We start from the raw sequence: 26,580 nt of genomic DNA, 5'->3' as shown, positions 1-26,580 counted from the left end.
TCTTTGAGCCTCCTCTCCTAAGGTAGGTTTGCCGTTCCTCGGATCATCCTAGTATCATAGAATCATAGAATATCAGGTTGGAAGGGACATCAGGAGGTCATCTAGTCCAACCCCCTGCTCAAAGCAGGACCAATTCCCAACTAAATCATCCCAGCCAGGGCTTTGTCAAGCCTGACCTTAAAAACCTCTAAGGAAGGAGATTCCACCACCTACCTAGGTAACGCATTCCAGTGCTTCACCACCCTCCTAGTGAAAAAGTTTTTCCTAATATCCAACCTAAACCTCCCCCACTGCAACTTGAGACCATTACTCCTTGTTCTGTCATCTGGTACCACTGAGAACAGTCTAGATCCATCCTCTTTGGAACCCCCTTTCAGGTAGTTGAAAGCAGCTATCAAATCCCCCCTCATTCTTCTCTTCTGTAGACTAAACAATCCCAGTTCCCTCAGCCTCTCCTCATAAGTCATGTGCTCCAGCCCCCTAATCATTTTTGTTGTCCTCCGCTGGACTCTTTCCAATTTTCCCAAATCCTTCTTGTAGTGTGGGGCCCAAAACGGACACAGTACTCCAGATGAGGCCTCACCAATGTTGAATAGAGGGGAATGATCACGTCCCTTGATCTGCTGGCAATGCCCCTACTTATACAGCCCCAAATGCTTGGCAACAAGGGCACACTGTTGACTCATATCCAGCTTCTCGTTCACTGTAACCCCTAGGTCCCCTTCTCTGCACCTGTTCCAGTTTGAATTCATCTTTTCTTCAACATGGGAGACCAGGATTGCACATAGTAATCCTGATGAGGTTTCACCAGGGCTTTGTGTAATGATACTAACGCTTTCTTGTCTCTACTCGAAATACCTCACATGATGCATCCTAGGACTGCATTAGCTTTTTTCATGGCCAAATCACATTGACATCACAGTCATCGTGTGATCAACCAGTACACCCAGGTCTTTATCCTCCTCTGTCACTTCCAACTGATAAGTCCCCAGCTTAGAGCAAAAATTCTTGTTGTTAGTCCCTAAATGCATGACCTTGCACTTTGCACTAATAAATTTCATCCGATTTCTATTACTCCAGTTTACAAGGTCATCCAGATCTTCTTGTATGATATTCCGGCCCTTCTCCGTATTGGCTATACCTCTCAACTTTGTGTCATTTGCAAATTTTATTAGCACTCTCTCACTTTTTGTGACAAGGTCACTAATAAAAATGTTAAATAAGACTGATCCCTGAGGAACTCCACTAGTAACCTCTCTCCAGCCTGACAATCTTTCAGTATGACCCATTGTAGTCTCCCCTTTAGCCAGTTCCTTATCCACCTTTCAGTTCTCATATTAATCCCCATCTTCTCCAATTTAACTAACAATTTCCCATGTGGAACTCTATCAAATGCCTTATCAAATCCAGGTAGATTAGATCTACTGCATGTCCTTTGTCTAAAAAATCCATTATCTTCTCAAAGAAGGAGATCAGGTTTGTCTGGCACGATCTACCTTTTTATTGTATTTTATCCGAATTATAGTTCATCTCGATATCCTTAACTACTTTCTCTTTCAAAATTTGTTGCAATATCTTGCATACAACTGAGGTCAAACTAACAGGCCTGCAGTTTCCTGGATCACTTTTTTTCCCTTTCTTAAAAATAGGAACAATATTAGGGTACATCTACACTACAGCGGGGAGTCGATTTAAGATACGCAAATTCAGCTACGTGAATAGCGTAGCTGAATTCGACGTATTGCAGCCGACTTACCCCGTTGTGAGGACGGCGGCAAAATCGACTTCTGCCGCTTTTTGTCAGCGGCGCTTACTACCACCTCCGCTGGTGGAGTTAGAGCGCCGATTTGGGGATCGATTGTCGCGTCCCGACGGGACGCGATAAATCGATCCCCGAGAGGTCGATTTCTACCCGCCGATTCAGGCGGGTAGTATAGACCAGACCTTAGCAATTTTCCAGTCATAGGGTACAACCTCAGAATTTTCAGATTAATTAAAAATCCTTGCTATTGGTCTTGCAATTTCATATGCCAGTTCCTTTAATATTCTTGGATAGAGATTATCCGGGCCCCCCGATTTAGTCCCATTAAGCTGTTTGAGTTTGACTTCCACCTTGGATGTGGTAATTTCTACCTCTATATCCTCATTGCCATTAGCCTTCCTGCCACTACCCCTTAGATCTTCATTAGCCTAATTAAAAACTTAATTAAAGTATTTGTTTAGGTGTTGGGCCATGCCTAGAAAACCTTTAATCCCCACCCCATCCACAGCGCTTAGTGGTCCCACTTCTTCTTTCCTGTTTTCTTCTTATGGCTATAGAACCTTTTACTGTTGGCTTTAATTCCTTTTGCAAGGTCTAACTCTGCTTGGCTTTTGGCAGTTCTCACTTTATCCCTTTGTCACTTTCTGACTACCAAGAGGTAGCGTTCCTTGCTGATCCCTCCCATCTTCTATTCCTTGAAGGCTTTCTGCTTTGAGATGCTTGCTCATCCAGCTTGGTCTGCAACCCCTCTCTACAATTTCCTCCCCCTTTCTGGGGATGCAGGCTTCAGATAGCTTTTGCAACTTTGACTTAAAGTAATTCCAAGCCTCCTCCACATTCAAATTCTTGAGTTCTTCAGTCCAGTCCTCTTCCCTAACCGATTTCCTTAATTTGTTAAAGTTAGCTCTTTTGAAATCAAAGATCCTTGTTGCAGGTCTATTTTTGTTTATCGTTCCATTTAGTTTCATAGAATCATAGAAGATTAGGGTTGGAAGAGACCTCAGAAGGTCACCTAGTCCAACCCCCTGCTCAAAGTAGGACCAGCCTCAATTAAATCATCCCAGCCAGGGCTTTGTCAAACTGGGCCTTAAAAACCTCTAAGGCTGGATCCAGGAGTGTAAACTGGATTAATTCATGATCAGTCAAACAAAGGCTGTCCTCTACAACCAGTTCTTCTCACTACTCACCAATACCAAATCTAAAATGGCATCACCTCTTGTTGGTTTAGCAACTATTTGGTGAGGAAATCTGTCAGCTGTCTGCATTCCATAAGAACATAAAAATGGCCATACTAGATCAGACTAATGGTCCATCTACCCCAGTATCTTGTCTTCTGACATTGGCCAATGCTAAATGCTTCAGCTGGAATGAACAGAACAGAGCAATCAGTGAGTGATCTGTTCCCTGTTGTCCAGTCCCAGCTTCTAGCACTCAGAGGTTTAGGGACACCCAGAGCATGGGGTTGCATCCCTGACCATCTTGGCTAATAACCATTGATGGACCTATCCTCCATGAACTTATCTAATTCTTTTTTGAACCCAGTTATATTGTTGTTGTCCTTTACAACATCCCCTGGCAACAAGTTCCACAAGTTGACTGTGCATTATGTGAAGAAGTACTTCCTTATGTTTGTTTTAAATGTGCTGGCTATTAATTTCATCAGGTTACCCTGGTTCGTGTGTTATGTCAAGAAATAAATAACACTTCCTTGTTCACTTTCTCCAAACTAGTCATGATTTTATAGACCTCTATCATATTCCCCCTTAGTTGTCTCTTTTATACATAAGAACAGCCATACTGGATCAGACCAGTGGTCCATCTGGCCCAATATCCTGTCTTCCAACAGTGGCCAATGCCAGGTGCTTCAGAGGGAATGAACAGAACAGGCAGTCATCGAGTGATCCATCCCCTTTCATTCATTCCCAGCTTCTGGCAATCAGAGGCTAGGGACACTCAGAGCATGGAATTGCATCACTGACCATTTTGGCTAATAGCCGTTGGTGGACCTATCCACCGTGAATTTATCTAATTCTTTTTTAAACCCTGTTATAGATTTGGCCTTCACAACATCTCCTGGCAATGAGTTCCACAGATTGACTGCGCATTGTGTGAAAAAGTACTTCCGTTTGTTTTAAATCTGCTGTCTATTAAGACTCCTGGATCTTGTGTTATGTGAAGGAGTAAATAACACTTCCCTATTCACTTGCTCCACATCATTCATGATTTTATAGACCTGTATCATATTCCCTCTTAGTCGTCTCTTTTCCAAGATGAATAGTCCCAGTCTTTTTAATCTCTCCTCTTATGGAAGCTGTACCCTTAATCACTTTTATTGCCCTTCTCTGTTCCTTTTCCAATTCTAATATCTTTTTTGAGATGTGACCAGAACTGCATGCAGTAGTCAAGGTGTGGGTGTACCATTGATTTATATAGTGGCATTTTGATATTTTCTTTCTTATTATCTATCCCTTTCCTAATGGTTCCTAATGTTCTGTTAGTTTTTTTGCCTACGCTGCACATTGAGCAGATGTTTTCAGAGAACTATTCACAATGACTCCAAGATCTCTTTCTTGAGGGGTAGCAGCTAAGTTAGATCCTATCATTTTATATGTATAGTTGGGATTATGTTTTCCAGTGTGCATTACTTTGCATTTATCAACATTTGAATTTCATCTGCCATTTTGTTACCAATTCACCTAATTTTGTGAGATTCCTTTGTAATGCTTCGCAGTCTGCTTTTTTTCCCCAGATCATTTATGAATATGTTGAAAAGCACAGGTCAAAGTACAGATCTCAGGGGGAACCCACTATTTATCTCTCTGCATTGTGAAAACTGTCCATTTATTTTTACCCTTTGTTTCCTGTCTTTTAACCAGTTACTGCTCCATGAGAGGACCTTCCCTTTTATACCATGACTTCTTTGCTTAAGAGCCTTTGGAGAGGGACCTTGTCAAAAACTTCCAGAAGGTCTAAGTCAGGAGGGGGAGGGATAGCTCAGTGGTTTGAGCAGTGGCCTGCTAAACCCAGGGTTGTGAGTTCAATCCTTGAAGGGGCCACTTAGGGATCTGGGGCAAAATCAGTACTTGGTCCTGCTAATGAAGACAGGGGGCTGGATTCAATGACCCTTCAGGGGTCCCTTCCAATTCTATTAGATATATATTAATATTAAAGTATATTATATCAACTAGATCACCCATGTCAACATGCTTGTTGACACTATCAAATAATTCTAATAGATTGGTGGGGCGTGATTTCCCTTTACAAAAGCCATGTTGTCTCATCCCTAACATATTCTGTTCATCTATCAGTCTGATCATTCTTTTCTTTACTATAGTTTCAGTCAATTTGTCTGGTACTGAATTTAGGCTTACTAACTGGTAATTGCCAGGATTACCTTTGCAGCCATTTTTAAACATTGGCGCCACATTAGCTATCTGCCAGTCATCTGGTAAAGAACATGATTTAAGTGATAGGTTACATACCACAGTTAGTGGTTCTACAATTTCATATATTAGTTCCTTCAGAACTCTTGGGTGAATACCGTCTGGTCCTAGTGACTTATTACTATTTAATTTATCAGTTTGTTCCAAAACCGTCTCTATTGACACTCAATCTGGGACAATTCAGCAGATTTGTCATCTAAAAAGAATGGCTCAGGTGTGGGAATTTACCTCACATCTGCAGTGAAGATGGATGTAAAGAATTCATTTAGCGTCCCTGCAATGGCCGTGACTTCCTCGAATGCTCCTTTAGTACCTCGATCATCCAGTGGCCCCACTACTTGTTTTGCAAGCTTCCTGCTTCTGATGTATTTAAAAAAAATTGCTGATAGTGCTTGTGTCTTTTGCTAGTTGCTCTTCAAATACTCTTTTGGCCTGCCAATTTATACTTTTACACTTGACTTTTGCCAGAATTTATGCCCCTTTCTATTTTTCTCATTAGGATTTGACTTCCAATTTTTAAAAGATGTCTTTTTGTCTCCAAACACCTTAAACCTATTTTAAATTTGGCTGATAAGGGTCCATATCCTCAGCTGCTGTAAATTGGTTTATTTCCTTTGAAGTCAGAGGAGTTACGGTGACTTACACTAGCTGACAATCTTATTTCTGAATTTGTGAAACTGTCAATTTGTCATGTCTGCTTGTTCATAAATTTGAATCCTTAGCAGTTCTATTCTGGGCTCAGGGAGAATGGTGTGAAATGTCAAGCTGAGTTTTTTTCACTTGATATTTTTCCAGATTCTTTTGTGTCCCTGTAAATTCAGTCATTAGTATCTCTCTTGCAGGAATGTTTCTGTCTGCCTCTTTAATCATCCAGATACAATAATTATATATACATGTAAGAACAATTAACAAAGACTTTGTAAAGAATTTCTATTTGGTTCCTGCAGAGCCTGGGCAACCAATTCCCATGCAACAGCTGGTTTGAAAAGGCTCGGTTGCTTGTTTTGTGTGTGTGTGTGTGTGTGTGTGTGTGTGTGTGTTTGATATATATAGGCTGAGCAAAGCATGGTTGAAGATGCTCCTTCAGTGTTCCTTCTGTACTGGATGTAGCCAGACTATGCGTTCAAGAGCTAAAACTTGCTTAACTGTATTTGAAAAAACAAAATACCTGAAAGGAAGAATGACTATGTAAATGTACAAGTGGTCTGCATGCTCTGCATCTTATTCCTTGTGTTGTTATGTTACTGCTGTGACAGAATGCACCCCTATATACTATTGTCATAATCTTTGTACAGAATATATCTTGTAAGGTATCATTTGAAAACTAATAACTCATTGGTCAATAATATGATGGTAAAACATGTAACAACATTATATGTGAACTTATAAGCATAAGATGAAATCATGTCTGAAGTGCATTTACCAGACAAGTCTGGGGAGTGGGTAAACCTGTTTCTCAAAGTCAAAGGACAAGTTGACATCTCGCCAGGTGTCATCAAAGCTGATGGGTCATCAGCTATCAAGTGACTTTCTTTGGCAAGGAAAGGAGGCAGGAATAAACAGATCTGCATCTTAATAAACAACTTAGCACACACACACCCCCACCAGACACCATGTCTCCTTACTTTCAACTGAAAAAAACTTTGAGGGGGTCTGAGCTATCAAAGTGAGGGGCAATCAAATTATCTCTCTCTCTCTCTGTCCATCTCCCTCCTTGCACCTAAGAAGATCAAAGAAATAGCCATTGTACTTTGGGGGGAGGAGTCTGGACCTGAAGATTTTGATCAGCAGTGCTGTTAGACAGATGTGATAAGGACTTTAATTTGAATCAAGTATAGTTTGTTAAATTAGGCACTAGGAAGCATTTTATCTTCATTTTTCTTGTAACCATTTCTAACTTTTATGCTTCGTTTCTTGTACTTACTTCAAACCTATCTCTTTGTAGTTAAATAAACTTGTTTGATGCTTTAATTGAAACTAATCCTGTGCATTTAAATTAAATTGTCTGGGTAACTCCATTTAAGGTGGCAAGTTATGTATTGCTCCCTTAAAGGGACAATGGACCTAATATCTCTGGCTATCCAAGAGAGGGCTGGACAGTACAGAACATACATTGTTTGGGGAAAATCCAGGACTGGAAGTGTGTTGAGGTCACCCTTCAGAAGTAACCAAGGCTGGTAAAAGCCAGAGGGTAAGCCAAGTGCTGCTGGCAGGCTGCAGTTACACATAGTCACTGAGTAGCCCCTGCATGCTGGTGACTGTTTGTGAGTCATCCAGGTTGGGAGCTCCAGCAGCAAGGCATTGCAGGGCATGCCAGATTACAGGGCTGGTGATGATCCACCCCTCACTGGTATGGCTTGCACCCCGGAATGTCACACCTGCTTTTGGGTTTGTCCCTGAATTCAGCTAAATTTTCTTGTGTCAATTCTTACTCAGCTCAAAAGGTTTGGCAGGGGCACAAGAAAATGTATATCAGTTCACTTGATCTGCCACCAGTTCACAACTGTGACCATGTAGTTTAACACTGGTCTTAACCTATAGCTTTGCTGACTGGTTGTCTGGCCAATAGATTAAGGGTTCCAGCTAACTCCCATTCAAGACAGTAGGATAAATCCTTTAGACATGAAATAGTAGGATCAGGGTCCATCTGATCAACTGCTTAAACCATTGTCGTTTTTAAATGAGCTTTCTCCCTATCTTCCTACGCCATCACTTTTTGATGCCCCCATTAATTAATTCTAAATATCTCCCCAGATGAGGTGATGTAATATATCTAGTGTCCTTCCAACACAAGTGTTATCAGGGGTGCTGGAATGAAGGGGGGCAGAGGGCCAGGGCCCCATCACTTTTACTGGCCATAAGTGTGAGCGATGGGTGGGACGGGGTGGAGAGGAGTGAGTGGGGAGTGGTGTCTTGGGGAGAAGGGGCAGCATGGGGGGGCAGGGCCACTACTCAGGCACCGATGGCCTCCCCCCACTTTTAGGAAGCTTTCACCGCTCCTGAGTTTTATTGTACGCCATAGTGATATCTTCCACATGATATCAGAGCTAAGCTTGTTTACCAATCTAGACCTAGTTATTTGAAGGGAGTATAAAATCAGTAACATCAATATATATCTAATGTATAGTTGTGCCCCTTCAGATTAGCTAGAAATGAAACTCATTCTGATATGTGACCAGAAGGGCAAAAAGCTTAAGAGGTTCCAGGATAATTGTGTTGTAACATCTCCAATTGGCTGGTTGTAGAATGATTCAGGAGGATTGTTATGCTGATCCTGAGAAATGCTGCACACGCTTAGCTTGGCCCTCGAAAATCAGGCCACAAGTCCCTTTAAAGATCATGTAGTTATCAGGCAGTCCATGCTGCAATGCAGACCTGCATAAATAGAGCTAAGGATGAATGAAGTGCTATTATCCCCTTGTTACATAAGGGGATCTGAGGCACAGAGAGTTAAAGGTTCACATGCTCAAAGGGGTGCTTAACTCCCATTCAATTAAATGGAAGTTAGGTGCTTACCTTTGAGAATCTGGGCCTAAGTGACTTGCCCAAATTCACAGGAAGTCTGTGGGAGAGCAGACAATTGAATCCAATACCAAGGCTACGCCCTAACCACTGGGCTATCCTTCCTTCCCAACTTACTATGCAGTTGTACAAAAAGGTATAGGGATTGTTTTTAAAGGGTGCCTGTGGTCTACACTGCAGTAAAATAACCCGCAGTACAAAGTCACGTAGACATTTTTGCCATGTAGACATTTGGGTTCGGTTTCTGAGATCTACTTCCATTGCGGGGTTTCAGACCTGGGCTCCAGCCCAAGCCTGAATGCTGCAGTTTTTAACCCCATAGCCTGAGCTCCGAGAGTCCAAATCAGCTGAACCAGGCCCTCTGCAGCTATGCTGGTCTTTATTGCAGTGTGGACATACCTTAAAAGACCAAGTGCTGAATTGCCCAGTACTTTCAGGTGAACACTGAGGCACCATGATGGAGTGATGAAGTTAAGCTTTGATCAGCCACTGTCTTCATTTCACTTTAGTTAATAAACAAAGTTGTCGATGTTTCCAGTGCACTCTGCATGGCATTTTACACAGTGCTGAAATTCAGTCTTACCTGTCATAAGTTCATTTACAAATAGGTTCTAGACTGTAACTTTTTAGTAATATCAAATAGAAAACATTTCCTGTAGGGTGAGGCAATCATGAAAATGGAATTAACTTGATTGTGTTCAAAGGGGGGAAAACACAACATTGTAGGACGCTTTCCTCTGAATGTTTGGGTACACGTTTTGATATAAAAATAAATTGGCCTCCATTTAAAATGATCCTCCTTGTGTGGGGAACATTTTCTGGATTCTGATTACCATCTTTTTGTTTTGTTACAAAACCCTCACCACTTTGTAACCAATACTGTTTAGACTGTAAGCGTTTCAATGTAGGGGCTCTCATGTGTTTGTATAGTGTCCAGCACAGTCATGGTCTGGGGCCTTATGGCAGTGCTGTGCTATAAATAATAACAAATAGGAAGTAATTTAAAAATAGAGGAACAACAAAGTTTGATATCTTTCAAGCAAAGTAGCTGGCTCACAGAGAGAACACAATGTAACTAATATACCCTAGTACACTAGTGCCTTGAATGTTCTCAGTGACGCTAATAAGCAATGGAGGACCTAACAGAAAGACAGCTGTGGTTAGTTCAACTTCATAAAACAACAAGTTCCTCAAATAGCAAAGGCAAGTATTGCTAAGGAAAAGTGTTTTCAGTTTTATAAATGTGTATCCAAAACCTTGCGACAGTTATTTTTTTGTAAGTTTATTTCACAATATCTGTTTCAAGACTCCTTAGACGTCTGTTAATAGCCCCTTTGGCTTTCTGACTTGCAATGCCCAGTTTTACGTGATTAGCCTGAGCATGTTTTCATTCGTTTTTAGTTTTCCACATGCCAGTTTATAATTAAGAACTGTTTATAATTAAGAACTGTGTCGGATAATAAAAAGTTGCATCTGTGTGCTTAGTACTAATGACTACTAAAAATGGATCAGGAATTGCTTTCTGAAGAACTGCTTTCCCCATATATTTTTTTTCCTTCCGTGGCAGGCTGATGAATTCTGAGAACACACTTTTACAAGCCAGGGAAGAGGAGGGAGTCAAGTATGAACGGACCGTCATGGCATCTGAGTTGATTGAGTGGCTGATCCAGGAAGGGGAAGTCACAACAAGGACTGAGGCAGAACAACTTGGCCGTAGACTGTTGGAGCATGGAATTATACAGCATGGTGAGGAATATACTGCCTGGTAACAAAAGCTACACTCTTTACAACAATTTTTCCATGCAGGATCATGTAAAGAGGTTGCAGATCATGCTGTTTGGTCCTAAAACATTTCCAATTCTAACTCCTATCTAAATGATGGCTGTGTAATTATTTTTAAGAAAGGGTGGAATTTTCAAAAGCACTCAAAACCACTAGAATTTGGGTTTGAGTTGCTAGTAACAAATAAGCAATGAATAAAAGGCAACCTTTTTTTTTTTTTTTTTTTTGGTGGTGGATAATTAAAAAGTGGAAGTCATTTCCCTAGGCTGTAATTGAGGTAAATAGCTTAGTAAGAGTCAAAGGATTAGAGCCATAAATAAGGAGAGTTACACTAAATTACACTAGCTAGAATAAAAATTACAAGCTTTATAAATCCTCATGCTTCAGGACATGAGCAGATCATAATCTGATATCAGAAAAGAATGTCCCCATCCCTATCATATTGCACAATTGGCCAGATATGTTTGGAAAAGGGTGGGGAAATCACTTTCACCTGAAACATTATTACAGTTAGTCCTGCACTGTAAAGTCTTTGAAAGAGGGTTTTAGTATCTGTTCAGTGCTCAGCACAATGGGGCTTCTTGGTGCTACTGGCACAACATAACTTGCTACAATAAAGGTAAAGCTCACCTGTGCAGGTGACAGAGCTTTCTTGGGGGCAGCCCAAGACTGTGGAATGAACTCCCCCAGGAACTAAGGACCCTCACAAACCTCACCACCTTTTGCTCTAAGTGCAAGGCGAATCTCTTTGACCTTACTTTCCCTAAAATAAACATATACCAACACGCGCACGTGCGTGTGTGTGTGTGTGTGTAAATATTAAAAAAATTAATCTAGACCACTTCACTGTACGTACTTCTCCCCCTGGAGAGGGGATGAGAGAACAGACACGTGACATGTGTTAGTCATATTGCTTAATGCACTACTGGAAGGCTCTCAGATGCTACAATGATGAGCGCAGCATAAGACTTATATAGATTAGAATACAGTACAGATTTAACAATAATAGGTAGCTGCATGAAGCAGGGTACCAGATTAGATGGATTGTTTTTCTGTTGTTCTATGACAATACCTATATCCTCAAGGCCAGGTGTTATAAAGTACTTCTACATTTTCTCTGTGACTTTAGACTTTACCTTGTAATAACAGCAGCTACTTTTGAATGTTTACAAGAAGCTGCTTCAAATTCTATAATTACTCTTGATGCTAATGTATGATTTATAGAGTGCCAACTGCTTAGGACTTAGTGCAAAGTGAAAATATTTCCCCCTCCTCTCTATAGCAATAATTATTTCATTTGTATTTTTACCCCAAGCTTTTTCTATATGTAGATACAGGACAGGGTGGTTTAAAAAAAAATCTGATTCACTGTTGAATTGTGTTCAGAGGAAAGAAAATCAGGATGTGATAGATTTATTGCAAAGCAAGCATTGTTCTCATTAACAGAATCAAAAGAATAACCAAGGGTCGCCCTTGTCAGCCCTGGGTGGGGGCACAAAGATCCTCTCTTGCACTCTTGCAAGGAACTGCTCACGGTATGGCTGGAAGGTGCAGGTTCTGCTCCCACTGAGTGCCCCTGAGGCACTAGTTAGTTGTAAAGGGGGAGAGGTGATGTGAAGGTGTTTCCTTTTCCCACACCAGCCAGTATGGAAAAGGGGTAGTTTGCTGGGCCTACTGGTGTATGCTGCCTGGGTAAGCCTAGTCAACCAGGATTTCTCCTGGTTGATTCTGGATACAGTGAGTTCCTCCACATCCATCTAGTCTACTCTGTTCTGTTCCTATTCTTACAATTGGTCCATCTGTCTCCAATGAGCTAAAGGGTGCCAAGAGCACAATCTACCCTGGAATTAGCACGTCTGTTGATTCAGTTTTGAAACCCGTGAACCTTTAAGTGATCTCTCAAGGGCAATGAAAATCGATGGCTGAACATGGGTGGTCATCTCATAAGCTAGAGCAGAATTGTACCCAATGTAAGTGAAACACTGAGATCCTTATTCACCTTTATTTGACAAAGGTAAATTCCATTAACATCTTAGAGATTTTGCTTGCATGAAGATGGAATAAAAACTGAATCAGGGCCTTGGAACTTAGCACTATATTTGGGAATACTTTGGGCAGACTTTTAAAACAGAAGTTTGTTTTATAAGGGTATTCTGACCTCCAGGTTTCACTAAAGCTGTTTGTTTGGATAGGGTTAGAAATTATTTGGTGAAAGATTAACATGAATGATTACCGATTGAGCTGTAGCAAATGGATGTCTCTATAGACTTACTAAGTCGTTGCAGTTTAGTTTTCCTTAAATAGCCGAGCGAGGCTTGAGAGCTTTTCTTTACACAGTTTTAGACTCAAACTGCAACAGTGGGTATGTGTATTCTGTTTGTTCCCCCTTACTGAATTCTAGGTCAAATGCACCCCATTTACCAATAAAAACAGTATTTTCCCCCACTGCCAGCATAGTGAGTTCATTCTGGAATCTGAACACCAGACTATGTTCCTTGTGCTTTCTTTGTCATGATCTATAAAGTTTCACTTGACACTAATTGACATCCTTGTTGGCAGTACAAGCAGCAAGGACATGGACTGAATAGGAATGGAGAATGAAATTCCTTCTTTTCCTAAAGGTGATCTCTAGCAAACTATATTGTTGAATATGCATGAAGCAGAATAAAATACACTTTGCTCTTCTGTTTTTTTATTATATTACCTCTGCAATCGTAAGTATGATAGAACTAGTCTGTATCAAGGTAATTTTCCATCTATAACTAAATAGTGCCGGTTTATTTATTGATACTTGTTCTCATTTCAGTGACTTCAGAAAAATATTTTGTAGCTGAGGCAGTATTTGACTCTTTTTATATGCTGAGCACAATTTCCTGTCATGTTTGTCTTCATTTTAATGAGTCAGCCTCAACCCAGATTTCACACAAGAAGCTATTAACTATGCTTAATTTAAAAAGGAAAACTAGATGTTTAAAAGAAATTATGCAAATGCTGTAGAAAGGTGAAACATTTTGACTTCAGAAGTGTTGTATTATAGCCAGTTGATAGACAACTTGGGGTATATTTTCAAAAGGATCTCGGTCTGACCTCCCTTTGTGCATACTCAATTTTACACACGCTATGATTGAATTTGCAAATGGCCTTGATAACGTCTACAGGATTTGTACAAGCAAATGTGGTTTCATATGAGTATTCTACTACTTTGTGTATGCAAGTCATGATTCACAAAAATTGCATGCCCTAATAGAGGTCATAGCCTGAAAATTTGTCCCTTTGTGTACTAGGGCAGCATATCCTGTACATCTCTTAATGCTTGAGTTGTCACTGACAATTACAACAAGGAGTCTGGTGGCACCTTAAAAACTAACAGATTTATTTGGGCATAAGCTTTCGTGGGTAAAAACCTCACTTCTTCGGATGCATAGAGTGAAAGTTACTGTATTTAGTCTGCCTTTGCAACCACTGATTAAATTCATCAGATGATTGGAGCAAAGATTCTATAAAAGAATGAGAAGCATGTCTGTGCATGCATAAAACTAAAAGAGCACAGGACAAATTTTGCAGTTGTATAAAATTCCACTTCTTAATGACAGGTTTCAGAGTATCAGCCGTGTTAGTCTGTATCCGCAAAAAGAACAGGAGTACTTGTGGCACCTTAGAGACTAACAAATTTATTAGAGCATAAGCTTTCGTGGACTACAGCCCACGATTAGGTCCTATGATGATGTCACTTGAATAGATATGTGGACAGAGTTGGCATCGGGCTTTGTTACAAGGATAGGTTCCTGGGTCTGTGGTTTTGTTCAGTGATGTGTGGTTGCTGGTGAGTATTTGCTTTAGGTTGCGGGGTTGTCTGTAAGCGAGGACAGGTCTGTCTCCCAAGATCTGTGAGAGCAAAGGATCATCTTTCAGGATAGGTTGTAGATCTCTGATGATGCACTGGAGAGGTTTTAGTTGGGGGCTGAAGGTGACAGCTAGTGGTGTTCTGTTATTTTCTTTGTTGGGCCTGTCTTGTAGGAGGTGACTTCTGGGTACTCGTCTGGCTCTGTCAATCTGTTTTTTCACTTCAGCAGGTGGGTATTGTAGTTTTAAGAATGCTTGATAGAGATCTTGTAGGTGCTTGTCTCTATTAAAGTGACATCATCATAGGACCTAATCACATCAGCCATACCATCAGGGGCTCATTCACCTGCACATCTACCAATGTGATATATGCCATCATGTGCCAGCAATGCCCCTCTGCCATGTACATTGGCCAAACCGGACAGTCTCTACGCAAAAGAATGAATGGACACAAATCTGACATCAGGAATCATAATACTCAAAAACCAGTGGGAGAACACTTTAACCTGTCTGGCCATTCAATGTCAGACCTGCGGGTGGCTATCTTACAACAGAAAAACTTCAAAAACAGACTCCAACGAGAGACTGCTGAGCTGGAATTGATATGCAAACTAGACACAATCAACTCAGGATTGAATAAGGACTGGGAATGGCTGAGCCATTACAAACATTGAATCTATCTCCCTTTGTAAGTATTCTCACACTTCTTATCAAACTGTCTGTACTGGAGTAGCTTGATTATCACTTCAAAAGTTTTTTTCTCTTACTTAATTGGCCTCTCAGAGTTGGTAAGACAACTCCCACCTGTTTATGCTCTCTGTATGTGTGTATATATATCTCCTCAATATTTATTCCACTCTATGTGCATCCGAAGAAGTGGGCTGTAGTCCACAAAAGCTTATGCTCTAATAAATTTGTTAGTCTCTAAGGTGCCACAAGTACTCCTGTTCTTTTTCCACTTCTTAAGACATCTAGACACATTGAATGCTTTAACGTTCAGACATAAGAGTTTTTTTACACACAGGGGATCTGTCATATTTTATCTAGAGTTGGAAGCACTGGGACAGATTATTTGCTGTGACTAAAATTCAATGCAATGGAGGTGTGAGGAAGCTAGTTAGAGCTCTCCGTTTGCCCAGTTCTGCAGTAGGTTAGAGTAGTCCCCAGGCTGCTCTAATCCAGGGGTTCACAAACTTTTTTCCCTGAGGCCCCCTGTGCAGCTGCAATAGCCACTGCAGCCCACTATTAACACTTCTTGAGGAAAATTACTTATTTTAATTTTACATTCATTTAAACTATAACACTGTAAATAAACAATGTACGTTTCCTTTTCATTTTAATGTAAACAATTGTAATGATAGAAATCCCTAGCAGTAGGCACTCAAAGAAATGCTTCATGATCTTTGTAACCAAACAGTTTTAGTAAAACTACACTTTAAAAAAATGTTGAGAGCAAAATGAGGTGTTCAAAGAGGCAAAACACAATTTTGTATAAAACCGAACAGTAAGCAACACAATGTTCACAAAATTGTTAAAAAACTCATTGTGTTATTATTTGATGTTAAAACAAAATAGTTGTCCAACTTTGAACATTATATTGTGTTTTCAGTTTCTTTTTAGTGTAAAATTTGAATTTCTCTGCTAAGACCCAGCCCTAGTCTCTACTAATTAGAAAAAAAATCAAATATTGTAAATAAAATATAAAATAACTTCTAGACCAGGAGTCTTTTTAATGGGATGGATGTGCCAGCTTCTCCTTATTCAGTTTTTCCAGCTGGGGACATATGTTAGTGAGGCTCAACCTGATCTCTTCTACAATTTTCAGCCTTTCAGCCAGCTCAGGGTGCAGGCAGCAGTATCTAGGGGCTGTCTGCAAAGAGAAGGGTAGCTCAGGATGCAGGAAAGAGTGTATCTCAGAGTGCAGGCCGGGAGTAGTTAGGGGCTGTGTGCAGAGAGATGGGTAGCTCAGGGTGCAGGCAGGGATGTAGCTCAGGGTGTCGGGAGCGGTTGTGTCTGAGGGGGTGCTGCTGCTGCTGCAGGGCCAGGCTGTGCGCTCAGTCCCTAGTTGACTCAGTGGGGCAGCTTCACTCCTTGTGGCTGTGTGTGCGCCGGGCTGGGCTATGCCATCCTACCTGGTCACTGTGACCACCAGAACCAGTGGTTCACGGGCACCGAGGACTACACCTACCTGAGCCTGGAGGCTGCGGCGGTCATTTCCCAGCTCTGCCAAAACTCCACCCATGATGGCGGAGCACCTGGGACTGTGTCATGGCCCACTTTTGGACCGTGGCCTACAGTTTGGGAACCCCTGCTCAAGAGATCTCTAAAGAGGGGGAGGGGCTACAACATCAGTTGGCACATCATGGCATGGTTTTTCTGCTGAGTGATGTGGCCAGTCCCCCAAAAGACTGCTTGTAGCACACACTAGCTTGTCATGCGACCTACTCCATTACAAAGGTACAGTAATGTTAGCCTCATGGCTCTTTCCTCCTGAAATCCTGTCAGGATCCCTGGACCACAGGACCAATGTACTAGGCAGCATTCCTGCTTCCTGTACAAGACTTGCTGGAGCAGGATTTGGCCCTTAATTTGCTAACTTCAAGGTCAGCATATTAGCAGTTTGTCTGGCCCTTGTAATATAAATTAATGCTGCGTGGTTAGGTGAGGAGAATAAATGTGGTTGATACTGCAAAGATTGGCATATGAGTGTTCCTTCTCTTTCACCCAGAGCCCCATGGATACAGAGTTGCAGGACTGTATGCATACCTGCAGGCTTGCAGTCAGTCAAGTTGAAGGTCTGGGATCAGATCAAGATCAAGAGATCTCAAGCTGTTAAGCGCTTTCCCTTTTAGATCTGGTTCATATTGGGAGAGGGAAGTCCTCTCCTATGACACCACTTGTGTTTGTGAGGCAGTACTTGCATATGCTCTGTGGCAGTGTCTTAAAATAGTATATTTTTAAATGCTTTAAAAATTCTCACCAAATTTAGACACACATTGATTTTACTTCAGTGTATATGCCGTACAGCTTGTGCTTGTATCCAGTTCCAATTTACGAGAAATGCAGTACCTAGGAAGCAACATTCAATCTCTTGTTTCTATGCCAGATTACTCATCTCTTTCAGTGTTCCTGCTTCCCAGGCTGCTGTTTACATTTGCATGCATGTATCTTGGATTATTTTCTCCTAGATTCACTGGGTCTGATTGTCTTGTGCCCTGCACCTTGTGTAGTCACGGACTGAAGTGCAAAGTGGATATAAAATGCTACCAAATCAGGTGTCAACCACTACAGGCAGTGCAGAACAGGGCCCAGAATACCCTTGCATGTTACTATGTTATATTTATGATGTTATTTCCCTGCCTTTTTCCAGATGAAATCTCATTTGTTGTTTTCTCCCTGTGCTTTTTGTCTCCCTGTTTCCCTTTGTATTAGGACTGGTGTCATGACTGGTGTTAACTCTTCTCAAGTTAGTATCTTCTGTGAGTTTCATTAATATGCTGTTTGCAATCTCTTCCAAATCAGTAAAGAAGATAGTACATATGAAGCTAAAAGTCTTCTCCCAACTCTTTTGTAGAACTAAGACATAGTTTAGAAACAAGAGTAAGGAAATGGATGACTTAGGTTCTGTCTTCCATTACTAGTCCCTTTTCTCATTTAGATTATCAGTTTGACTTTGGACCAGTAGTAGCCAAACATTAGCATCTGAAGGGGGCCAGGATGAAACAGTCAATGACTTTAGCCCAGTTCCTGGTGGGAAAGTGTTCACATCACAATTGGCACTAATTGGTATCTCTGCTCTGAGTCTCATTTGTCATTGAACTATCCCCTATGGCAGTGGTAGACAGTGGCAGAGGTAGACAGTGTAGAACAGAGATGATGCTCGGAGGCGTCGTGTTTTGAAGAAACTTGCATTCTTGCCGACTATGCTGTACCTGTTTTGGTGATAAACAAGTCTTTAGAATCCAGAGCTCTCCACCTGATACTTTCCATCAGCACTAATATATCTGTTTGATAGGGTTTTTGGAGAGGGCTCAACATTTGCTTCCCTGAAAGATGCAGGAATGGAAAGAAGCTCTTTTGAAGGTAGCTGGCTAGCAGAGTTCCTGTTTGAATAAAGGTTTTGTTGTAGTATTATAAAATTATTATTTAAATCTAAATAAATTTCACAATTTAAAAAAATGTAATCTGGTTGTTTGCACTGGGCCCAATCTTGAGAGGCGCTGAGCACATGCAGATTCTACTAATTTATAGCAGATGGGGGAGCTCGATGGGGGAGCTCAGCACCTCTCAAGATTTTGTCTATTGTCAACTAATCATCCACTGTTCTCGTGGATGAAAACAACGTTCACAGTGACTTGTACAATAAGTATTTACTTCTGCTAGCAACTTTTACATTGCAAGAACATGTTAAAAATGTTTTAATTTTCTTCCACCTTTTGCAAGCAGAAATATAGTACACCTCTACCCCGATATAACGCCACCCGATATAACACGAATTCAGATATAACGCGGTAAAGCAGCGCTCCGGGGGGGTGGGGCTGCGTGCTCCGGCGGATCAAAGCAAGTTCAATATAACACGGTTTCACCTATAACGCGGTTAAATTTTTTGGCTCCCGAGGACAGCGTTATATCGGGGTAGAGGTGTAGCATTGTGTAACAAGAAACTTTCCCTAAGCAAAGGAATGCCATATTAAGCAGCAAGATATAATGCTGTTTTATGTATTCACCAATAAATACATACTGATCTGTTTCAAATTGTGTACAGACCTGAAAGTAGAAGAAAATTAAAAAAAACCCTTATGATCTAATTGTCTTTTGCTGCTTGAAAAAGGGGCTAAGCTGTCCAGAAGCATCTTTCATTTATTATAGTGTACGTGTTGCATTAATATATTTCTCCAATTGCCTATTTTTAACTGTTGTTTCTTATTTTTTGAGTGTAACATGACATTGAAATGTACAGCTTCCTTAATTGCCATTCTCTCTTTTGGACTATGATTTGCTGATACTGGAGATAATTTCATTCCTCAATTTATAATCTCCATGTAACTGTTGGTAATTCACCGTGTACTTTCCTTGACTGGAATGGCTCCTAACCAGAGACTTTCTCCCTTGAAGAATGACACAAGAGTGTGCTTTATCACCTCTTCTGTTTGTTTTAATCCTTGAATCTCTTGCAATAGCTATCAGAAATTCTCCAGGTATAAAATCACTCTTTACAGCTGATGTCCTACTTTATCTCAGTGACACAAACCTCCATTCAGCACCCCAAAGAAGCCTTAGAGACTCCCCACCACTATATCTGATTTTAGTATAAATATGACCGAATTAAAGGTGATATCCATAGAGGACTATTCACCATAGGTTTTTTGGTTGTTTGTTTTACAAAATTCCATGCTAGCTGTGTCCCTAGAGGAATTCAAATTTCACCCAATTTAACTTCTTAGGCTAAATCCGCAGCCCATTTTATGTACTTTACATCAGGTTTTAAAAACAACCTTTCTGCTATCAGTTCAAGTTTTTTCAAGTTTTTACTCTTAAGGTGGGTAAGGAGTGAGAGCCTCCCATGTGATCATGTAATCATATTATCCTCAGTTTCATCCTTCCCCTTTACCATTCCCCCCCCCCCCCCCGTGTTATCTCACTCCTTCCAGTGCTGTTCTTGTGGGCAGTGAATTTGTCTGTATTTGTTTCATGATGCACTGTGCACATCTATAGGGCTGTATAAGTAAAGCAGGAAGACTTGTTTCCAAATTATCTTCTTCATTCTATTTTTCTGACAAAAGTTTCAATTTTTAACAGCTGCAACATAAAAGATAACCAGATAGGCCTTTTTCATCTTCTCCTGTCCCCTACCCACAAACTCCGTAGTTTGCATACTTTATTTAGAAGCAAAGAAAAGCAGATAACTGCCTTCTATAAACTTGCTTTGTTAAAGACTAAACATGCACATAGGCAGACTGTAATGATTCACTGAACAAACTACTGAACTGAGTGCATGGTAATGCTGGCGTTACTTAATATTCTAGATAAAATCCACTGCCTTTGAAAACAATCTTACACTTTCAGAAAAAGATCATAGAATCATAGGACTAGAAGGGACCTTGAGAGTCATCTAGTCCAGTCCCCTGCACTCGTGGCAGGACTATATTATCTAGATCATTCCTGACATGTGTTTGTCTAATCTCTTTTAAAAATCTCCAATGATGGAGATTCCACAGCCTCCTTAGGCAATTTATTCCAGTGCTTAACCACCCTGACAGTAAGGAAGTTTTTCCTAATGCCCAGCCTAAACTGCCCTTGCTGCAATTTAAGCCCATTGCTTCTTATCGTAACCTCAGAAGTTAAGAAGAAATTTTTTTCTTCCATCTCCTTGTAACAACCTTTTATGCAGTTGAAAACTGTTATCATGTCCCCTCTCAGTCTTCTCTTTTCCAGACTAAACAAATCCAGTTTTTTCAATCTTCCCTCATAGGTCATGTTTTCTAGACCTTTAATCATTTCTGTTGTTCTTCTTGGACTTTCTCCAATTTGTCCACATCTTTCCTGAAATGTGGCGCCCGGAACTGGATACAGTACTCCAGTTGAGGCCTAATTAGCCTAACAGAAGAATTACTTCTTGTGTCTTACTTACAACACTCCTGCTAATACATCCCAAAATGATGTTTGCTTTTTTTTGCAACAGTGTCCCACTGTTGACTCATATTTAGCTTATGGTCCACTATGATCCCCAGATCCCTCTCCAAAGTACTCCTTCCTAGACAGTCATTTCCCATTTTGTATGTGTGCAACTAATTGTTCCTTCCTAAATGGAGTACTTTGTATTTGTCCTTATTGAATTTCATCCTATTTACTTCAGACCATTTTTCCAGTTTGTCCAGATCATTTTGAATTTTAATCCTATCCTCCCAAGCACTTGCAACCATTCCCAGCTTGGTATCGTCCGCAAACTTTATAAGTGTACTCTCTATACCATTATCTAAATCATTGATGAAGATATTGAACAGAACCAGACCCAGAACTGATCCCTGCAGGACCCCACTCATTATGCCCTTCCAGCATGACTGTGAACCACTGATAACTACTCTCTGGGAATGGTTTTCCAACCAGTTATGCACCTACTTTATAGTAGCTCCATCTAGGCTGCATTTCCCTAATTTGTTTATAAGAAGATCATGCGAGACATATCAAAAGCTTTACTAAGTCAAGATATACCACGTGTACCGCTTCCCCCCTGTCCACAAGGCTTGTTACCCTGTTAAGAAAGCTATCAGGTTGGTTTGACATGATTTGTTCTTGACAAATCAATGCTGACTGTTACTCATCACCTTATTATCTTCTAGATGATTGCAAATTGATTGTTTAATTATTTGCTCCATTATCTTTCCAGGTACAGAAGTTAAGCTGACTGGTCTGTAATGCCCCAGGTTCTCCTTATTTCCCCTTTTATAGATTGGCACTATATTTGTCCTTTTCCAGTGGTCTGGAATCTCTCCCGTTTTCCATGACTTTTCAGAGATAATCGCTAATGGCTCACCTATCTCCTCAGTCAGCTCCTTGAGTATTCTAGGATGCATTTCATCAGGCCCTGGTGACTTGAAGACATCTAACTTGTCTAAGTAATTTTTAACTTGTTCTTTTGCTATATTAGCCCCTGATCTTACCTCATTTTCACTGACATTCACTATGTTAGACATCCACTCACCACCAACCTTCTAGGTGAAAACCAAAACAAAGAAGCCATTAAGCACCTCCGCCATTTCCACATTTTCTGTTGTTATTTCCCCCCCATCATTGAGGCCTACCCTGTCCTTGGTCTTCTTCTTTCTTCTAATGTATTTGTAGAATGTTTTCTTGTTACCCTTTATGTCTCTAGATACTACATTTACAAACTTTAACCTGCTTTCATGATTTAAACTACCTGAAGTACAGTGTTGAAGCAGGGAACAATCAGTACAAGATACATTACTTAATAGGAGATAAGCTACCATTGGACTTCAGAGTCCTATAATTTGGAATCCTGTTGCGTAAGTTTTTCTTATACTGCTTAAAAATGTCATATTTCGTAGCTATGATGCATGAAATGTGGTTCTCTCATTACATCACAACTTTTTTCCTGACCTACAACTGGAGTATTTGTTTGTGTGTGTGTGTGTGTATACACACACAGGGACATATCCTCTGCTAGCGTAATTTGGAACAGCTCTGATGATTTACACTGAGAAGCTGTCTCCTTGTTTATATGAGACAGTCTGAAACTGAAACAGTTCAACATTACATGTTCTGCACGTGGAAAGTGAAATCTTTGCAGTACAAATGTGGAAACAATACCATATTGGTTTGTCATAGCAAGAGCTTAAACATCTGTTGGAGTATGTACACAGATGGTTTTATCTGCAGTTCAAATAATATATACACATTCATAAGGCTAGAGATACATGTATCATGTTTATATAGTAGGGAGAATCAAGGATCAATTGGCTCTCTGCTTACTGAATGTATGGGCAAACGTTCTGACTCTTCCTTAGCTTGAGAGAGCTCCAAACAGATGTGATTCATCAATATGTAATAAGAAACTAATCTGAATAGGTACCATTATTAAAACACATTTGCAGATGCTAGATTAACTATAGAAAAACAAATTTATTTGGGCATAAGCTTTCATGGGCTAAAACCCACTTCATCGGATGCATACCGTGGAAAATACAGTAGGAAGATATATATACACAGAGAACATGAAAAAATGGGTGTTGCCATACCAACTTTAAGAAGACTAGTCAATTAAGGTGGACTATTATCAGCAGGGGAAAAAAACTTTTATAAGAGTTGGTTTGGCAACACCCATTTTTTCACGTTCTCTGTGTATATGTATCTTCCTACTATATTTTCCACTGCATGCATCCGATAAAGTGGGTGTTAGCCCATGAAAGCTTATGCCCAAATAAATTTGTTAGTCTCTAAGGTGCCACAAGTACTCCTGTTCTTTTTGCTGATACTGACTAACACGGCTACCACTCTGAAACCTGTAGAAAAACAGGAAACCTTTGAGAGGAACAGGAAAAGCACAATCCAATGAAAAATACAGTGCCATTTATTTTCATCTTGTACTGTTTGCATTGTGAAAAGCAGCAGGAATGGACAAAGGAGAAATGGAATTTGCAGAGTCCCAATGGCTGTATTCTGCAGTGGAGGGTGTGAGATATCAAGACTGTGATTGATAGAGCCTTGCAAATCCATAGATATCCTCTTTATATCCGCATCCACAGATGTGGATACCGACGGACCATTTTTGTGGATCATGGATGGATGCAGATCCAAATTTTAAATCTAAAGCCCTGCAAATCTGTGGATATCCAGTTTGTTTTTGCGGATCACAGATCGGATGCAGATACAAATTTTGTCTCCGTCAGGGCTTTAGTGATTGAGTGTATGGTGAATACTGGGTGACAACAGAGCAAGGCACTTATTTTGTTTTTAAAGTTAGCAGGCTCACCCTGCCAGAGCCTCATGCAAAAGTGTGCACACATTTTCAACAAGTTGGCCCTCATTCTGTTTTCTGTCTCCAAGACATGGACACTGAGCTGGCAAAAGGCCAGAGGAATAAGAGGCAGCCTCAGAAAGCTATGTATTCTCCTCCAAGAAGGGCAGTTAAAAGGCACCATTATTTTATAACTATGACATTAATCAGGGCACAATCTGGACTGATGGACAGCTGTGTTCCCTCAATTCACCAACCTGAGGTGCCTCTTACATTGCTTTGCTGTGAGAGCAACCACTCTTGGTCTACTCACACACAGCCGTCATCATGTAAATCACTCCCCACTATACTGTATGAGTGCTGTAGCCAGCCACTCATGAATTTCATTGCAGGGTAACACCAGCAGACTCCCAGTTCCAGATTTTCCCCCAGAAATGTGCATCTTGTACTGCCCCGTGCCCTCGTGGACAACACAAGCTCATTTAAAGTCAATCATTTCATTAATAGAAAATGATATGCACAAATCTTGTTATCCCAAATGAAGTTTCCCAAACGTTTCAATGCAAACCCATACCGGGTTAGAGAAAACAATAAAACAAGTTTATTAACTACAGAAAGATAGATTTTAAGTGATTACAAGTAATGAGGCATAAAAGTTATAATTTGTTAAAAGTAAATAAAAGTTAAAATATATCTAATATGTAACTTAACAAGCTAAATGAATTCAAAGCAAATGTTTCTCTCACCACATGCTTTACCAGTCTTACTGGCTGGAATCGTTTCAGCCAGAATCCCCTGCCCCAGTTCAGTGTTGATTGCTTTGTCCTTCAGGTTTTGTTGATTCTGCGAGTAGAGATGAAGGGAGAGATGAGTTGGGGCATCTGTTCCCCATTTTTATGTCTTTTCCTCCTCTTGAGAATCATCTCTAGCTGGGGTTCAGGAGACAGAAAGTCTGTGTGACAGGAACTTCCAGCAGTTTCTTTGCCAAGATGTAAAATTCTCACTCACACCCTTTTTCCTGCCAAAGAATGGCCACTTAATCAGGTGATAGTCCATTTGGTTTTGTTGTCACCTGGCTGAGACATCAGTTTGCCTTTTGTCTTTGAGGAACTGGTTTCTACCTACTTTTCTAAACTTGGTATATGTCTCAGTAATGTTATACAGTAGAATCTTATAACTTTACATACAGTGTTGCCACACATATTTTACCAGCACAGTAATGATCAGCACATTGAGTTTTTAAATGATACCTCACAAGCCATACTTCGTACAAAATCCACTATAGTTTTGTAAAAAGAATGAACATAGGGATACAGACTGTCACAATAATGTTGCTTTATTGTCTGCTTTTTAAAACACTAGTTCTTCTTGGGGTAGTGTGCAAAAGTGAAGAATCAAAAAGAAATCAGAGTTGATCCAAAACATTTCATAGGAGGGTGTGGAAAAGCCAGGTTAGAAAACAGTTCAGTCACAGAAGGATGGTACATCCCATTCATGTACACCAAGCTCCTGCCCTGCCTTCCTTCAGATAATTTCTAAAGACCACCTGTGCTGCGAGGCATTCCAGTTAGGATCTGCTCCTAGTCACGTATTATTTTTTTATTTTATTTGCTGTTTCTTTGGAGTGTAAACTTCAGGACAATGCCCTATTGTTTCAAAGATCAAAACATTACATTGAGGTCTGGGACTTGCTATATTACATCTTGGATTACTGCCAAAAATATTATTTCTTGGAGGGACTAATGACAGTTAAGGATCTGTGACCTTTACTCCAGTTTTATGCCAGCAGGTCTCTATCATAACCAGTGGAGTTACTCCTGTTTTCCATCAGTGTAACATAATGTAGAACCAGGGCCTCTGTCCCAGTCAGCAAAAGGGTTAGAATTGCATTCTGTGTGCTTCTGGAAAGCAGCGTTTCTCATCTTCAGAGCATTTGTTTCCAGCTGTGAAAAGACATGAGACATCGGGTCTTAAAATCCCATACAGTTTGCTAACATTTTGCTACTTCCAGTCCGGCTGTTGACTTGAGAACTGCTAGCAAGCAGATTCACCTGCACACTCCATTTCCTTTGCTCTGCACCAGTGACATAAAATAACCATAACCCTATTTTAACTAGTAGTTAAGCTGAGTTTATGGCTGCTTCTTGTGGCTGCAGGGTGCAAAGCAGCTGGAGTGTACTAGTGAATCTGTCCCAGTGGGGCTCACAGCTTTCAAATGGCAGAAAGTATTAATCACCACATTGTGGTGGTGGCTGAGATATCAGCATTAAAAATCATGTGGGACTGAAATTGTGGGTGAAATTGCAGGAAAAAGATGGTTGTGAAAATTACCTGGGTTTTAAAGCATGAGTCATCTAATTTATTAAAATAGCTTTTCACATTTTGTAAATCCTCTCCAGTTTTGTGAAATTTGAATAAAGATAATATTTGTTCTCCTCCAGTGCTTCCCTTTCACTGTAAATCTGAGAGTTGTTCGTGGTCTTTGCTGATCACAAGATCGTACATAAGTGTTGGAAAGTGTATGTAAAATTATATGGGAACTTAGAGTTTGTATTGTATTTTATCTCTTGTACTATTTGGCAAATAATGTATAGATAGAGCCATACAAAAACTGCTAAAGTGCCAGTATTAAGAACTCAAAGGCTGGGATATGTCAGGTTTAAGGGGCCTAAATTTCCTTGCACTTACACTGATGTAAATCAGGAGTAATGCCATTGAATCCAGTGAAGTTACACCCATGCAAAACAGGTGTA

General features: G+C 40.4%; 1 protein-coding gene across 5 annotated transcripts in view; it reads left to right on the top strand.

Moving 5' to 3' along the window:
* DEPTOR (DEP domain containing MTOR interacting protein) overlaps nt 1-26,580 on the top strand; it is a 119,661-nt gene that overhangs the window by 54,573 nt on the left and 38,508 nt on the right. For all 5 annotated transcript variants that reach the window (XM_054018025.1, XM_054018027.1, XM_054018023.1 and 2 more), the window contains one exon: nt 10,295-10,473. In XM_054018025.1, coding sequence (XP_053874000.1) covers nt 10,295-10,473 — 179 coding nt within the window. The remainder of the gene's footprint in view (nt 1-10,294; nt 10,474-26,580) is intronic.

Source organism: Malaclemys terrapin, chromosome 2, assembly GCF_027887155.1.
Source record: "Malaclemys terrapin pileata isolate rMalTer1 chromosome 2, rMalTer1.hap1, whole genome shotgun sequence".
Lineage (NCBI taxonomy): Eukaryota > Metazoa > Chordata > Testudines > Emydidae > Malaclemys > Malaclemys terrapin.
This window is presented reverse-complemented; position numbering and strand designations above follow the sequence as displayed.